Genomic DNA, 18322 nt, shown 5'->3' with positions numbered 1-18322 from the left:
AGTTCACGTCACGTAGTCACGTTTCTCACTCATTTCCGGTTTTATTTTGTACCACTTCCTGTTCAGTGCCCATGTTTCCAGTTCCAGTTTTACATCCGGTTTTAGTTGACTCACCTGTGTCCTGTTAGGAATTACTCACCTGCTACCTATCTAGTCGTCATCACTCTGCATTTAAGCACCAGCTCTAGCCCTGCCCAGTTGCCAGATTGTTTGTTCATCCACCCGGGACAACTCTCCCTGTAAGTTTATCGTGTACCATTTCCTACCTGCTGTCTTGACCGTGTCTTTGCCTTGTCCCCGTCTGTACCTTCGCTGGAGCTTCTGGATTTGCTGTGTATTCGACACGAGCCTGTCCTTTGACCACTGATTGCCGGATCCTTACCTGTACCTGAACTGCCTCAATTGTGTATTGACCCTTGCCTGCCTGGCTACGAGTTCTAGTACACCTTCTTCATCACCGAGCTTTGTCTCCGCTGTGCATGTAGGTCCGCTACCTAGTGCGCTGTGACACTACTATGTCGGGTTGGTTGGCCATTACCAGTTTGTTAGTATGTATATAGAAGTCCAACAGGATCTTAGCTCTGTCATTCTCAACCACCTTTGGCGGTATGTCCCATCTCCAAAGTCGGTGTGTCGGTGGTACAAACCGGGCAGGGATTTGTTCTTTTATGAAGGTTTCTCCGCTGTCTTCCATTCCTTGTCAGGTTTCTGCTGCTTGAGGTATTCATTAAGCATGTCATCAGTTGGGGCCATCTTCATAATGTATTCATAGAGCGTAGTTGTACTGTAACATGCATGTTCTGCATGTTTGCTACAACTGCACCCCCTCTTAGTCTCAGTTACAGTATCGCATAGAGATTGTGTGTGTTTTCCACCACCTAAACCAGGGGTCGGCAACCTGCAGCTCTGGAGCCGCATGCGGCTCTTTCAACCTTATATTGCAGCTCTGCGTGGCTTGGGAAAATGAAATGAAATTTAAAAAAGAAAAATTTCGTTGCTCAAGATCGCATCACAGTAGCTGCCACTGTCATGCCCCCCTCCAGTTTGTGCGCCTAACGTGTCCTCACCGCTGCTGGTGTTAAAGATGAACGCGTTTCCAGATTGACTGGTGACCGAATGCGCACTGGTTGCTCTCAGTTACGGGAGCTGTTAGAAGCAGAGAAAAGCGAGTTAGTTGAACTTGTTGATGCCTTAAAATGTTTTGTCGTCTGTATGTGATCTAAACAGTCTTTACAGTTCTACAAGTCGTAATCTGACACAGTTTGATCGTTGCTTGTGTTGTAGTTAGTAGATAGGCTCCAGCACCCCTGCGACCTCACGTATGGGATTAAGTGGTATGAAAGATGGATGAATGGAATTTTTTACAACTGTGTGTGTTGCCCTGCGGTGGAATGGCGACCTGTCCAGGGCGTACCCTGCCTCTTACCCATAGATAGACTAAGCAACATGGCCATAATTACCACAATTAGAGAAAACATATATCAGCATCTTCCTTCAAATGAAAGAAGTCACTGTCTAGATCAGTGGTTCTTATGGTTCTTAACCTTGTTGGAGGTACTGAACTCCACCAGTTTCATATGCGCAATTACTAAACCCTTCTTTATTGAAAAATAAAATTTGATATTTTTTTAATTCAAGACATAGATATATGTTTCACTGGTTCACAAGATGAAAATGCTTAATATCATGTGTTCAACAAACAAAACCAATACAATGAATGAACTCAAAAATTACATACACAATTTTTCACAATGGGCGGGACACTGGTGCGGTGGGTAGCACTGTTCACAGCAAGGTACGATTCCCAGAGGCGGCCCGGGTGCTTTCTGTGTGAAGTTTGCATGGGTGCGTGGGTTCTCTCCAGCTTCCTCCCACAGTCTAAAAACATGCATTAGGTTGATTGACTACTCTTACAATATTGCTGACTGTAACTGGATTTGTGCATCACAGATTATTTGTATGTTGATGAAATAAAAATGTTTCTTGTTTACTCATGTTTCATCCTGTGACGGTGCTTTTATAGCGATGTGTCCAGTCAGGTGGTGGTCAGATAGGTCAGGTTACATCAGGGATAGAGTTAGGGTCACTGCAAACAGCACTTTAATGTTGCCTAGATCAACCGCATTGTATGGAAACTTGCCTCTCTCACACAGCTGGCATGGCCCTGCTTGTGTAAGCTCAGGGTCCACTACCCAACCAGTCTACAGCTATCTCTGGATGCCGCTGTGGCTGAAAGCCTAGTTTGAGGCCGTGCGGGTTCTCGCTGCGTCGCAATCCAAGAATGGGCACCTCTAGCAGATTCGAATAGATCCTCTATTAGATCCTCTAACAGATCATTTACTGTAACAGAGCTATAGAATATTTGTTTGCACTGTTTTGCCCATAATTTTATTATTTTATCTAATTGCAGACATGTGGCTGAATATTAATTGTTTATTGACTCTGGTGTGAGTAATGATCATTTTCACATAATTAACGGTTTCCCAGTTTCACCTCTTTGTGTCGCCAACAGACCAATAGCTGTAGACAAGTACTTATGCCAGGCAGGGAGCTACCTTAGATCTGCAAAAATGTCTACCTCACGTACTGTAGTTTTTGATACATCTGATCTTAGGCATACTGTAGATCTGTGCTTACACCGGGTTTTTGTGCATAAGTACCCTCATACAAGAGGTCCCTGGTGCTTTGCTTCCCTGGTGTTACTACCAATGAGCCCACAATGAGTTGGCAAATCAAAAGGACAACACAAAATATAACTGCTAACTTTCCTGAAAACCAAAAGTCACTACTTAATTTGAAGGGAGGCACTGAAAATAAAGAATAATCAGGATCTAGTAATTTTCTAAAGCCGCAAACAACTAACTTGCTGACTTACTGTAGTAAGCTAGGGTGTTGTTTAGTTTAAATTGTTATGATGGCAGGGCGGTGGCTTTATTACTGTACATTATTTGGTTTTTCATTTGTGGTTTGTACTACGATGTCATTTTCAGTTGTATTGGTATTTCACTAGCTGCAAAAAAATGATGACAGAACTACCAATTAATAAAGGCTGTTATTGCAAACAAGACAAACCTTGCCTCTGTCATTCCAGCCACCCTATAACAATTTACCCTGTCATGAGTAATCAGCCTGAACACCATATATTGGCTGGGAAAAAATGTGCAAAAATCTGGATTTCTTTTGTGGTGGAAATTTTCCATAAAGAAGCAGATGAGAGAGTTGTCCTTTTGTGCGATTTATTGAAATAATAAAGAAAATAAAAATAATTGGGAAAGCAAATAAAAAACATGGATGTTGATCGTGCACATCAACAAACCAAAAACCAGCTGGGGAGATCAGTGCATACACCCCGAAGGTGTGATGCAAAGAGCCCCCTGATCCTCAAGTTGTTTCTGCCTTTTAACCCCTTTCTCTGGCTCTGGTGGAATGCCTCTCTGCAGGAATGGAATTGTTTTTGCCACCTTATCTTGCTGTGAGTGAGAATGCAAACATTCTCACTTCTGCATCATCGTGTCTTGTTATCCAAAAGAAGGAACACCGAGCTTCCAAGACAAGATGCATTCGCTTTAACAGCCTTGGGTCTGGTGGGGAGTCAGATAGGAAGGAGCCAGAGTCCGGGTGTAAAAGACAAACATATATCATAAATTATTAGTCAGTCACATGGAACATCAGATGTTCCATGTCAGAAGCAAAATTTTTCCATTACACTTTTTTTCAGTTAACACGTTTCACCACTAATCCAGGTGGCTTCTTCAGTCTGAAAGAAGTTGGCTAAAGGCCACACATTTATCCTGCAGTCAGGTTTTCCCCTCCCACCTTTAATTATGGGCTTGTTATGAAAACAAAGTGGGTGTGTAGGTGTGAACACAGCGTTGGATTTGTCCTTTCTCTTGGACTTGGTCTTAAAGTGATCTTGATCTTCTTTTGAAGGAGATTAAAGGTCAGCATGATAAATATGAGACAGATTGTGTCTGAGGAATCCTCCTCTGTTGAAAGAGGATGCGTTAATTTGTACATGTAACGCTTCCCTCACCACTCTCTCATACCACTTCTTCCTCTCTGTCCAGAATGTGAACTTTGTTATCTTAAAATTAGTGGCCCTTTTCATTCAGATGGAGATACAGAAACTGATGTGTTGTTCCGTCTGGACAGGTATGCCAAGTAACACAGGTACTAACACATACAGTACCTGTTTAAGAAAAAAGAATTGTTGTCACAGAACTGGTCATTATCACATGCAATGTAACAACAAAACTGGTCTTCTGCATTTAACCCATCCCCCTGGGAGTGGGCTGCCATGTAAGGCACCCGGGCACTAGGCTGGAAGCCTGCCACCAAGTGTCGTGAGCTGGGGACATGTTGCATTAACCATAGCTATAGTTTGAGCTGCACTATTGTAACCTAGCTAGATCTGTTCCTGCCCACATGCGGCATCCCAGGCCTCACTGTAATGGCCTGTCACTACAGTGTAGATAATAATGCCTGTGATTTTAAATGATGTTCAGCAATTACACTTGCCTGTTACAGATTGTGTTGTCTTAAGGTGCCTTAACAAGAATGTGATTTTTTTTTTGGACTTTAAGGGTCTCACCTAACCCTGTGTCAACTCCATGACAAGGCTAAAGGTCTTTTTTTTCTTCTGCTAAAGCTAATAATCCGTCTTATCCCATTGCTCATCCCCATTGCTCTCTCTTTCACCTTACATATCATTTTTATGATTTTTCAGAGCATCTATAAAATATTTACAATGTGTGGGCCAACTCCTTTCACTGGGAATTTAGAGTTGGGGTATAGTGATCATTTGGAAAGCGAGTGGTGAACGGAATGAAGGCACACAAATGAACATGAGGGAAAGCAAGGGGGTGGAAAGAGTAAAGACAGAAGCATATAACTTCAGTGGAAGTCTATCTGAAGTCATGGCATGAATATCAATGTCTTGCTCTGAAACAACTCCAAGCATTAAATAAATAATTGAACTGTCAAAACAACACTTCAGGGCCTTGTATTGCTTTAGAACCTTGTAGTGTTTTGACTATGAATGTACTGCAATGATTCCAACCTCTGAATGTGAAATCTCTTTTTTCATCTTTTTATACCTGTCCTTCATTGTCGCTTGAAGCTTTTTTACCAACCACTAACATCTCCTGCCCCTGCTCATAGTTCTGCCCAATTACATTCAGACCCAAATTCCCCAGTTATTTAATGCTCTGTCACAACTACAAGGTTTAAAAGTGCCAGCTGTTTTTGAATCTTAATAAAAGTATAGACATCTTGGCTTTATTATATATAGGTATGAAAACAGAGGGCAGCTTAACCACCAAGAGCTGGGGTGTCCGTGCTTTTTGGGTCTTGGCCCACTGCTATGGAACACCCTTCTGTTGTCTTCTGTTGAACTGGCTGTTTTAAATTAAAAGGGAAAACTCATCTGTTTAACATGGCTTATGAATCCACAAACATCACTTGAAGCAAGGTCATACGTTCATGTTTGTTCATTTATTTGTTTTTTGGTTACTAATTTGTAACAAGATGCAAACAGCAAGTTCCGTTTAAAGGAGTCTCATGGTATGAGTTTTTTCTCTGGGTTTGTGATTATATTGAAGTGTATTTTAAGTTTGCTCTCATCTGTTCTCTTTCAGGTGGGAGGGACAATGTATAACACAGGCCGCCATGTCTCTTTGCGACTGGACAAAGAGCATCTGGTTAACATCTCTGGAGGCCCTATGACATACAGCCATCGTCTAGAGGAGATCCGGCTACACTTCGGCAGCGAGGACGGTCAGGGGTCCGAACACCTGTTGAATGGACAGGCTTTCTCTGGAGAGGTGTGTGTGTGTGTGTGTGTGGGGGGGGGGGGGGGGGGGGGTTGTGGATGTTTAGGGGTGAGATCTATAGAAATCTTTTACAACAGTGGTTTCATTAATTGGAAGAAAGGTTATCTGTGTCTGTTACACCTCCTAGGCCCAATGACTAATTTCATAACTAATTTTTGATGGTTTCTTAAACCAAAGCTTTTAAACATTTTAGACATGTCCTCGTTCCTCAAACCTTCAGCTTGATGCCATGTAAAAGTGTTAATGTAGTTTCTATGTAAAGCATTTTCGGGAAACTGTATCGAGCAACATATTGTTAATATGCACAATATCTTCAGTGAGTTACGCGTCTGTTTTGTATAGTAAATCATAATAGGATTGGTGTTTTGATTCTTTGCTCACCCTGGTCAATTCCTGAAGTGTCCTTGGGGAAGACAATGAAAAATTTAGGGCTTTGACAGGCTGGACAGATGGCTTACAAATGATCTAATTTGTACTTGTGTCCCACTGTCCAAAGTATTTACCATGTAGTACACATGGAATTAGATAAATTATAGGAAAAACACAACAAATCTCAAGGTAGTAGAACAATAGAGAAAAAATACCTTATCTTGTTTGGGTGAGGGTATATTGGAGAAATCATGGGTGACAAAAATTAGGTCAGTAAGACACCTAAAACATTCAGGTCCAGCATCAAAAATACTTGGAGGGACAAAAAAAGCCAGAAAGGATGCACACCTGAAGAAGAGATGACTGGACTGCTCAGTGTGTTAGGTATACTTGATATATTTCAATCCTCCCTACTGTCTTTAAAATAGTTCAAATTGTACCTTTCTGAAAAAAGAGTAAATAAATGGTAATTTTTCAATGGTCAAGAAATTTCAAGTAGTCTTTGACTTGACCCAATGGTACAATGAACAGGCCTACATAACATTGAGCCTCTTTTCCTCAAGCTTTCCCTTAACTTTCTGTGCGTCCCGGTCCTACAGGCTTAAAACCATTATTAGCTTGCCTACAGTACTGGTGAAAAGTTTGGTTTGTTGGCAATTAAGCAATAAAATGACTTTAAACTATTGACTGATGAAGAAAAGCTGACTGAAGAATTTCTTAATAGTGATGGCTAAGCGAAGCCTCATGAAGCAGTGAAGCTGTTCTTCAGATTGGGTCACTCAAGGACAAAACCCATTGAGCCATTATTTCCTCTTCTAGGCCATATGGCAGACTAAATAAATAACAAATCACATCTGATTTTGGTTTATTTCTTTTAATAAATTGAATAAATGTACTGTCTAAGATGTCAGTACAGTATATATGTGATGCACTTATATTATTATAGTATGTACTATAGCATATATGAAGTGTTGTTGCGGTTTCCAAGTTCTTTGCAACACAACAGAAGTGTGGGCAGGCACACATATTCACCTGGAACACACAATGACACACACACCAGTGCTCTAACCTTTAGTCAACAGGCCAGAGACTGTGATTTGCAAAATAAGAGAGGGAAGATAATTTTAACTATTTTTAACTATTATCGCCAATGTATTTAGAACGTGCCTGTAGTTTTATGCACAATTATCTACACATACCTTCCTGGGAGAAATTAGACCAGAATAATCCAGCGGAAATCTTTTTTTGCCCCTTGGTTGGCTCCATCTCTACTACTCATACAATTCACAATCCACAGATGCATCTGATGCAGACAGACGACAATGTATGGGACCTCCACTGATCTAAAAATTTAAGTTTGAATAGTGTGCCATATTCCAAACTAATTTCAAATCGGTACAGTGGTATACTGTAACCCAAGCCCTGATATATGCTTCGCTAAGTATTTCCAGGATTACTCACACTTTGATGTCTTATAACAGAAAGACAACTATTATTATTAATTTCAGTCATTTACATGTAGATTTTGTCTGTAAGTGAAATTTAAAAAGGTGCTTCCGACTTTCATGACTGACCTAACATGAATCAGACCTTCCCTGGTCTGCAGAATTTATTCATGGCGGCAGAAATTTGCCTCTCTGCTTTCAGGAGGAACAAATTCAGTAATGACAGTTGACATGACATGTAATGTAACACACACACTTTGTTCAACAAATCAGGAGTCACCCATGCCACTGCTTTCCACTTTCCACTTAAATGAATAACCAATATGTGTAATAAAATAATTGAACGCTTGACAGGCAAATTTATTATAATTAATGATAATCATTTATTCTCCCTGAGACTCAACTGATATTCAAATCATAATAAAAACACAACAAGTATCCTTTGGTGTATAAGGGCTATATTCCATATGGAAGAACACCAAAATTAGTGTGCATTAGGTCTCACTGCAGCTTCACTTTCAGTCACTGTTTTGTCCCTTTGCAAGTTAATGATGTCTTCAAGGTGTTTTTCAGAGTCTGGCAATGCCACAGTTTTTGCACCTCATTGCACACATTTTAGCTGCAATGTCTAACAGAGGGAGAAACACTGAACATTAAAACTCAGTTTTCAGTGGTATAGTCACCTTGAGTGCAGACATCACATCTTAATGCTACTAAAATTGTTTTAACTGACAGTTGCTGAACTAAGAATGAGAAAGTGGTTTATGTGTTTGTAATTTTAAAAACATCATGATTGTTATTGTTTGTGACAGCTCCTCTCTAAATCCTCTCTATATTGTATTTGAGTATTTCAAATTTACCAAATGTGTTGAAGCATATTAGAAGCTATTATGATGACAATAAAAACAAAATGACAATGAAAACGCTTTACTGTAGATACTGGTATCAATAAGAAATATTTTAATCCAAATCCAATTCAAATTTTTCTTTATTTGGGGCAAAAATATCTCGTATTAGGTTAATTTTCTGTTATAAAGAATGAAACTGTTATAAATGCAGGGAATGAGTAAAGTGCCGGCCTAGACGTGCCTGCAGAAGTGGAGAATGAACGATATACTATGCCGGTACCAAGCAGGGAGATACTGCTCTCAGAACTTGGAACACACTCTCACACTGAGCAGAGAAATACTGGCTACTACTGGCACACAGCTGCGACACTGTCACGCTAATGAAACATGGTTTAAGCATGAACAAAACCTCTCTGCACACAGGAGGAACAATAACGCACACAGGTAGGAAAATGACTAAACATAAACTCTCTGAATGGCAGGACTGAAGCTCTAAACAGAACATGCCAAGAACAAACAACTAACTACTCTAACTTTCCAAAACTATTGATTTGTATACTACAGGCAACATCAATTCTTAAACATTGAAAAAAAAACGAGGACTGAACACAAGACAATAACAAAGATGGAGTCACTGCAACCTGCAGGATCTCACTCAAACGCTCTCTGTTACTATGTCATGCATTATCAGTAGTATTAGATATCTAATAATGGTTTTGCTATAATAGACTAATAGTTATAGTAGAGCTTTGGAGCCACAGGGAAAAAAAGGATAGGAGTGGTTGCTAACATTTTTTAACATTTCAATCCCTTTTGTTTGAGTAAAATAGGAACTACAAAACATGCTCCTCATCCTTTGTCACCGCCCCTGATAGTCCGGCCCGGTCTTTCTCTGAGCTAGATTTGTGACTTCAAGGTCCAATAAGGTGTTTCATAATGGAAACTGCAGAAAGAAAATTCAAAATCTCTCACTCTCTCTAACTGAAGAGACTGAAAAGAAAATTGTCTAAACCTTTTAGAGCAGGCATCTTTCTGAAATGGAACGCTGTGGGAGGATAGAGGAAGGCTGGTTTTGTTGGTGTGTGGGAGCATTAATTATATATGCAGAGAAATTATAAATTTATTCCTCTGCAAAGGTCTTCTGACACATCTCACAAACGGGCTCACAGACTACAACTAGTGCTTCCTTGTATCCTCTTTACCTGGCCTAGCAATGGTCGTGCTGAGAGGGGGTGGAGCCAGCCTGCTTGAGCGCAACTGCTCAGTCCGCCATTGTTTTCCTCGCAGACCCGTACAACACTAATATTCAGTGGCCGAAGGTCCCACTGTAGATTATTTAAAAGACAGCGAGCTCTACAGCACAGTCTGATATTTGTGGTTAGTTGTACAGTATGAGCCAGAGTACAGCGCAGACAAGTTAAGCCGTTTGGAGGAGGATGAAGCTGCCCAACAACAGACAGCCGAGAGCCAGTCTTGCGCTGAAATAAGCACAACTGAATCTAACAGACAAACGTTCAGACATTGCTTTACATTTTTAACAAAAGGTTAAAATTTGAGTCTGTGTTTAAATAAAGATATCATTTCTAAGTCATTCAACAGCTTTTTATTTGGAATTAGACAGTTGTTAGCCACAGATTCTTCATTTAGCCAAAACACAAGACAGGAAAAACAAGACAGTTGTCCCTTCCAAGGGTCTCTGTGACGATATGCGACCGGCCGATATTGCCAACAAAAGGATGAAATAAATTGGTATTAGTATTAGAGTTGCTGCCAGCCAGGCTAATGCACAGGCGTACAGCTACCACTACTCCTGACAGTCCAAAACACAAGTAGCAGCTTATAACTGTACTCAAACTTTACAGTGCCTTGGCCTTCTGAGTTTGGACTGCTGCTTGGTACGGTACAAATCTAATGGTCCCTAACACATGTTCCCCCGTCAGCAGTAGAATACACAACTTCATCCCAAAGAAATCAGCAGTGGTGAAGCGGATATTCCCTACAAAATGAAGTAGTAAAATTTAATTAGTTGCTGCCAGCCAGTTGGGGCTAATATACAAGCTAGCATTAGCAACATAAGCTAAAGCTTCTTCCGACAGTCTAGAACACCATAAACAGCAGCTTGTAACTTTACTCAAACTTCACAGCGCAACTTACAACAATAAAAGGTTGAATATATTACTTACTTAGCTCTCCTTTGACCTTTCTGTCCCGTTTGTTGTATGTGTGCAACATAGACATTAAAGTATAATAAGGCTATACAATGCCATCATGGTAACAATCTTGATTTATTGTTTTCATTTATGCTAAAAGGAATCAAAGGACCCATGTCACACTAATGACATGATAAATCTTGTGATAACAGGTATTAGAATGACTGTGATGCATAAATACAGCACTCTGTCATGTTCTTAGTCATGTCCCGGTTTTCGTTTTGAAAGGACTTTGTTTTCACTCATGTTTTAATGTTTTGCTCCAGCTTCCTATTTTATTTTGAAGAACTTTCTGTTTTGTCCATGTCACAGCTGTTTCCTGTCACTCCCGGCTCTCATTACGCACACCTGCCTGTCATTAGTAATCAGTCATCAGTATATAATCACCAGTACTCACCCCAGCCAGTTGCCAGATCGTCGCGTGTACACACCACTTTCCAGCACTCTCGCATAGCTTACCATTGTCTTGATCGTGTTTCTGAACCTGACTCCTGACTCCTGCCTGCTCCCTGCCTGTACCGTCGCTGTGAAAATCCTGGAAACGTACCTGACCGTCTGACCAAGAGATAAGCCTGTTCCCTGCCTGTTCTTCTGCTGTGCTCACTCGATGTCGAAACCTTGCCTGTCCCCGGATCTGAGTTTGCCTGTTCCCTTGTACTCACGCCTGTGATCTTCTGTAAATAACCCTGCTTACCTTGTCTTCAAATAAAACCTGTCATCACTAAAACCACCAACCTGTCCGCGCTGTGCATGTGGGTCCAATACCTGCACTTCCTGACACATTCAGTAACACAATCAATAATTATATTTACATGAAAGCAAAGACAATAATATTATAATATAATGTGATATTATCATATAATGTATGTCTTCAGTCCATCATTTAAAGATCATGTACCTAAGCCTCTGCATGTGCTTCTCTGATCTAAAGGTCTCCTGTGTAATAGAACAGGGCCTACAATACAATATGACAATAGAAGCATGAGCAGCGAGATGAGGGAAGCAAATAGCATGTAATTATCTTACACCTAGTGCGATCCATTCTCAATGTGTCACACAACAACGCACGTGCACAAAAATGTGCTTGGAATTTAGGGCACAGTGAACTCATTATCGATGAGTTACAATTTTTCAACTGCAAGCATACTGCAATCTACACAGTCCATAGTTTGTGCTACAGTAGCATATGTGATGCAAAAAGTTGTAGGCTTGAAGACCTAAAGTTCTAGTCTGGAGGAATTTGGGTTATATTTAAATACACAGAACCAGAGATAAGGTGCAAAATTTGGGGGGTTAGGGTTGAGTTGTATTAAAAGTCTATGTACACGTTTTTTTCATGCTACACAATGCTAAAGAATTGGTCCTTGATGTCTCAGTAAGGTGTCTGTAACTTTTCATGCCAAAAAGCTCTGTAGATCGTCCACACGGCCTGTCTGAAAATGTGTGTTTTAAGCTCTCGTCCACATGCTCTGTTTTAGGGGACTGGGACTAGGGCGAAGAGTCCAAGTTGTCATCCCATCTTCCCTGGTCTGGATCAGGGCAGTGTTTCCTGAGGGACAAGGCACCTATGTTGGACTTAGACCACCTGTAAAATAACTAAATTACTGTTTTCGTAGCAATACCTCAGTAAAGTTGAAATATTATAAAACATTTGTCTGTTTTCCCTCATAAAAAATAGTTCAGTGAAACAGCCAATAGTCAAAGCCAACTTTATTGTCAACCAATGCACCAGCACTATAATGGTGGATAAAATATCCTCACAGTTAAATGTGCTGACCACAAAATGAATGGGTAGGATTTATAGTTATGTTGAAAGCATAGTTTCTGGAGTGGAACAGGCACAGTCATGGGCAGTTGGCTGAGAAGATGTGAGGATCTTTGTTGTCTTCATCACGTTTTGGAAGACATCGGAAGCAGTGCAGCTGCTGTACAGATGGAGGATGCAGCGGTTTTCCTTGACACCACTCTAGAAGGTATAGAGAATAGAATAGTAGATTAATGAAATGTCCAGTATTTGCTATGTATCTCACAACCTTCACAAATGTAAACAATATATAGAAGTAGTTAGATCAGTTGTAATGGTGTTTGGAGCGAACACGTTTTCAACTTTATTGAAGATGGTCTCCATCAGCTTTTCCACATAATCTGCACCAAAACACTAGAATTACAAATTAGAAATTACCCATAAACAGACTAAAATATCAAAATAAGTTGACCAACTGCATACAGAGTAAATATATAGACAATAATATAGATCAGATTATGAATACTTCAACTACTCAAACGTGAAATCCAAAATCTCTGTTAACTAAAACTGAATATTTCTTAAACCGGATTGGATAAACTCGCAAAATGTAAAACAGACACCAGCTGAGGTGAACGGCACATTTTGCATGTGCAGGGACCTTTAAAACTGAGAATATTTAGAGTATTTATACTCATGAACACATGAACTTATTCACAAAACTCCAGACGCTGTTCACAAAGAGCAGTTGTCCGTTTGAGTCAGCAAAGACTGAATTAGTCTTTAGGGGGCAGTGAGTGTGGAGGCACTCCTATTGCACAAACAGGAGTTGCACATAGTCTCCAGGTTCCCAAGGCCCAAAGCCTATTGTAAGTTTGCCATCTTAGGAAACCGTAGAAATGATGGGAATGAAAAGAAAACCTGGCCTGTACAAACAGGACCAAATATTACCACCATTTTCTGGTATTAAAAAACATTTAATTGTTATTAATAGGTATAAATTAGGTTCTACGTGTACATAATTAACTTCAGATAGACATATAACTATTCAAAAATATTGTAGTATACCTGTATGTGTGTGTGAAAATAAGTGTTTGGGTCTATGATTCAAAGCCTTGTGGTGGAAATTACACCAAAATATACCAAAAATGTCAGAGTCATTTAAGCATTTATTAACACAATTATTTTACAACAGAAAAGGCATAATTGTAGTACTAAATATCTAAATACTGTACAAAATACAAAACATTTCATTAGGCATCAACAAACTAGACACAAACAATAGCTCTAAACTGTCACAGACTCTAATTCTTAACCACTGTTCATGCCATGCCCTGCGATGGACTAGCGACCTGTCCAGGATGTACCCTGCCTCTCCCCCATAGCCAGCTGGGATAGGCTCCAGCACCCCCGCGACCCCACATATGGGATTCAGCGGTTTGGAAAATGTATGTATGGATGGATGTTTATGCCATCTTCCTGTTTTAGTTCGTCAACTTCCTGTTTAATTGCCGTTTACACTGGTTCCAGCTATACTTCCGTTCCTCATTAGTCATCACCTGCCAGTAGTCAAGTAATCATGTCCCTGCATTTAAGTCCAGTACTAAGCAAATCTAGTTGCCAGATTGTCTGCGTCATAAGCCAGCATTCTCCCAGTATGTGTTTGACCGTAGCCTAGTCCTGACCTTGCCTCTTGCCTTGCCTCTCAGAATGAGTGTTTGACCATTGCCTGCTTTTGACTACCGACCGCCTGAGCCTGAATCTCTTTGCTACCCGCTGTGAACCACCCCTTGCCTGTCTGACCACGATCTGATTAAAACATCTTAACCATTCGAGTCTCGTCTCCGCTGTGCATGGGGGTCCGTCGCCTTCAGCGTGACACAAACCAAACCACACAAATCACTTCACCCAAATTACAAGTGCAGTATTCTCGATGCTTCCAACCAAACCAGGACAGGTTTGGTTTAAGACCAAATTAGACTCATACAAAAAACAAGCCACCATGAATCAGCTTAAAAAACAGACTGAACCATGTCCACATATGGATAAAACCCAGTCCAAAGGACTCGTCATGGTTACACATTGAACAAACATTTTGTAGAAACATTAGAGTTGTAGATTTTGGTTTGATTCCTGGTTTCCCTGAGTCATGTGTTAATTGTCTTTGGGCAGGACACTGAACCCCAAGTTGCCCCTGGTGACAGCATAAGCTGCATGCTAGCTCTGTCATCAGTGTGTGAATGTGTGTGTGCTTGCGTATGGGAATTGGTGAAAGTGAATGCAGTGTAAAGCACCACTAGGCAGAAATGCGCAATACAGAGCAGGACCATTTACCATTTACATAAGCAGCAATGTCATACAGTACACACATGTAAAGCAAGCAACACAGGCAAAATTACGTACTGTATTCTGTTATGTATATGTATATATGTTAAAGGCAGTCTGTTACTGTCTGTGCTTTTAGGATCATTTTTTACCACTCTGTTTCATGTAAATGCTGGAGTCTATACTTGTTTTGGTTCAGATGTAAGGCAGTTACAGGTACACCATGGTCAGGCCACATGTCTATCACAGACAAACAACTATCCACTGTAATACCATGCGGAAGAGAAGCAAAGTGATTCTAGAACAAGTCTTTCCAAATCTGAGTATCAAAAGTCAAAGTCAACTGTATTGTCAAATTCTACAATGTTTTGTACCTATAAAGAAATGAAACTATGTTACTCTCAGTCCCTAGGTACAAAACAACTTAAGAACACAGAACACAGACCCAACCACAAACCAAACCCCTCGCCCCTCAATAAGACAACAGAAAGTGGACTACTGTAGTACATAGTATGACACGTTCTATTTTTAATTAAAGGTGTTTTTTCGTGATACTTAATTTAAACTTGGTACAGAGAAAATAAATAAACCTGTTTTTTCTGACATTTCAAATCACAAGTCGCAAGTTCATCCGGGGTCAGGTGACTGTCGACTGTCGTAAGATGGAACTTCATTATAGTATTTTTTGTTGAAATAAACCTGTCACCCTAAAAAGTCTAAGTGTAGGTCAAGCCCAACAATGTCAGCACCACGTTTAGATCGTTAAATTGATTTAACCAGTCAGACTCAAAAGGGATCAGTTCAATTGAATGCTCTTGAAAGAAAGTCCCAGGATCAGGACAGACACCAGCTGAGGTGAACGGCAACAAATGGTAGATTCTCTGTGCAGATCCTACAGTGATTTGTTTATTTTTCATCATCTTATTTTTCATCAGTTTCATCTTACCTCTTTCTGCGGTTAGTGTGGGGAACTGTATGAAACAATTTTTTCACATTTGTCTGAAGAATCAAGTCACCTAGAACCTTGTGCAGCTCAGAAAATCTGTCGTGTTTCCCAGTTAAGTCTCAACATCACTAATCCCCCCTTTATCTTCCACTCTCATTGAAACAATGCATCAGTTTCTTCCAGTGTGATAAACGGGCGCTGTGTCCGGCCCTGTGCTCCAATGAAGTTAAGCAGTTTTGCTAAACAAGTTTAAACAGCCCCTTCTAGTAGCCCCTTCTTCTCTGTTTTATCGTCTGTAAACGATCTGAACAGGTTATATAGTTTTTTTGAGAGCACGAGGACTAAATAAGTATGCTGTTAATTGCTACGATCTTCTGTGAATAAAATATAAAATGTTAAACCTCTGAGCCCTGACTTTAATATCTTCTTTAGATTAAAAAACAAATGTTGAATGTTCTCAAATAAAATAATATTGCCGCTCTCCGCAGCTCCCAGTGTTTTTTTTCCATTGAAAACGTTGGTGTTACGGGTGGCCGACCCCTGGTCTAGATCATCCTTATTCACTTTTTTAAATTATAGCAACTTGTCATAACCTACTTAAGTACATAACTATACTAACTGACGATAAAACTGTACTGCAAGATGTTGGGGCAAAGCAGAGCAGAGCCACGCTAACTATGTTACTCTGTCTAGTCTGTGTCCTGACTGGCTGTTGTGTAAATCATTTCGCCACCCGACCTACTGCATGTAGAAACATTGGCTAGCTGATAAAATTGCACCTCTTGTGCTTGTTTGGGTGATGTGTAAGTGTGTGTGTCTGCGTGCATGCATGTGTGTGAAAATAAGAGTTTGGGTCTATGTTTCAAAGCCTTGTGGTGGAAATTACACAGAAATACACCAAAAATGTCAGAGTCATTCAAGCATTTATTAATAAAATTATTTTACAATGGAGAAGGCAGAAGGACCAAAGGCCCCTTCTCCTCTTTCTAATCCTTGGTCCAGTAGTTGTGGCTCCCATCAGAGCTCGAGAAGATTCTCACAATACCAAGAGTACGGGATGACCTGCTCACAGTAACATTTCCCAAAAATAGAAGAAATGTGATACAGTATATACACAGCTGACACAATGACCTTGCACCTACATCAAGAGAGACTATACATATATTATATTATGTATCATAGAAGATCCTTGTACACACATTAGTGTGTTTGCTTTCTGCTTCTCTCACCTCAGACAGACAAAATTAATCCAGGGGTCGGCAACCCGCAGCTGTGGCTGTTTCACTATAATAATGCGGCTCCGTGTAGCTCGGAAAAATAAAATAAGTACACTAAAATTTTTCGTTGCTCAAAATCTCATCACAGCTCCTCCCCGGTTCACACGCTTCACGTGTCCTCGCTGCTGCCGGTGTTAGAGATGAACGTGTTTCCAGGTTGACTGGTGACCAACTTCCGAATGCCGCACTGGTTGCTCTAAGTTACGGCAGCTGTTTGAAGCAGAGAAAAGCGGGTTAGCTGTCCTTATCGATGCTTTGACAATGTTTTGTCATCTGTATAAGTGATGTGTCCTTCGTGAACGATTTGTTCAATATGAACTGATCTTTTATATGACTCAGGAGGATCGAGTCTACACAGTGAACGATTCATTCATTTTTATGCAATACCTTCTCTCGCTGCTGAAGCTCAGTCAGCAGAACAGGAAACAGAATTGATTCATTTACAACTGACTCAACTGAGCGTTCTTCTTAAGGGATTTGTTTTGTCAAGTGACAGCCAGGCCACGCAGGCTGTATAGCCAGCAGGAAGTGCTCATTCGTTTGTCACGTGACAGCTGTGGCTTAGCTACGAGGATGTGTGGACTGGTAAACAAGGAAATGAACGACGTCTGATTTCTGACGTTCATTTATTTGTCACCTGACAGCCGACATACATTATTTATTAATGGAATCATAATTAATTAGTGGTCTTTGATTCTTGTAGCTGTGTTTTATTGTGTGCATAACATAAGGTGTCTTTCTAAATCAACACTTTGGAATATTAGATCACTACTACTACTACTACTACTACCTGGTCATGGTTTCAGTGTCATGTCCACTATACATGTTCATTCCTGTCTTTACTTTGACAACTTCCTATTTAGTTCCTCTTTTAGTTCCAGTCAATCCCTGCTTTACTTTCTGTCATGTGATTCACCACCTGCAGTGCACCGACCCTAGCTCCTATTTGTCTTGCCTGTTCCCATAGGGTTCTGTTAGTTGGATGTTTGCCTGTATTTTGACCCTCGCCTGGAGACTGACTGCCTTTGCCTGATCCCTTTCCGTACCGTTGCCTTCATCTTGCTAACCTTTGTATCGACCTCCACCTGTTTTGACCAGGGATTGCATTAAATCACACCAAGCTGAGAACTGTGTGCTGTGCATTTGGGTCCTTTTCCTCACTGTTCCCGAGCATGACACTACTACTACTACTACTAATAATAATAATAATAATAATAACAATAATAATAATAATGCCACTTTTTGAACAATAAATTCACCAAAAGCCCCGGCTGCACGGTTTAATTAAACATTTTCGTTCTTCGTTCACAGCTCATGCTCTGTGGCA

The 18322-nt window shown here is 40.4% G+C and overlaps 1 protein-coding gene across 8 annotated transcripts in view; it reads left to right on the top strand.

The window, feature by feature from the left end:
- Nucleotides 1-18322, top strand: part of ca10a (carbonic anhydrase Xa) — a 361550-nt gene that overhangs the window by 262569 nt on the left and 80659 nt on the right. For 7 of the 8 annotated variants that reach the window (XR_005896960.2, XR_005896959.2, XM_055504323.1 and 4 more), the window contains one exon: nt 5637-5822. The exons of the other annotated variant lie outside the window; for it this stretch is intronic. Coding sequence is in view for 5 of the 7 variants with exons in the window: in XM_055504323.1 (XP_055360298.1) it covers nt 5637-5822 (186 nt within the window). In the remaining 2 variants the exon portion in view is untranslated. The remainder of the gene's footprint in view (nt 1-5636; nt 5823-18322) is intronic. 8 annotated transcript variants of the gene reach the window in all.

This window comes from Betta splendens, chromosome 19 (assembly GCF_900634795.4).
Source record: "Betta splendens chromosome 19, fBetSpl5.4, whole genome shotgun sequence".
NCBI classification, from domain to species: domain Eukaryota; kingdom Metazoa; phylum Chordata; class Actinopteri; order Anabantiformes; family Osphronemidae; genus Betta; species Betta splendens.
This window is presented reverse-complemented; position numbering and strand designations above follow the sequence as displayed.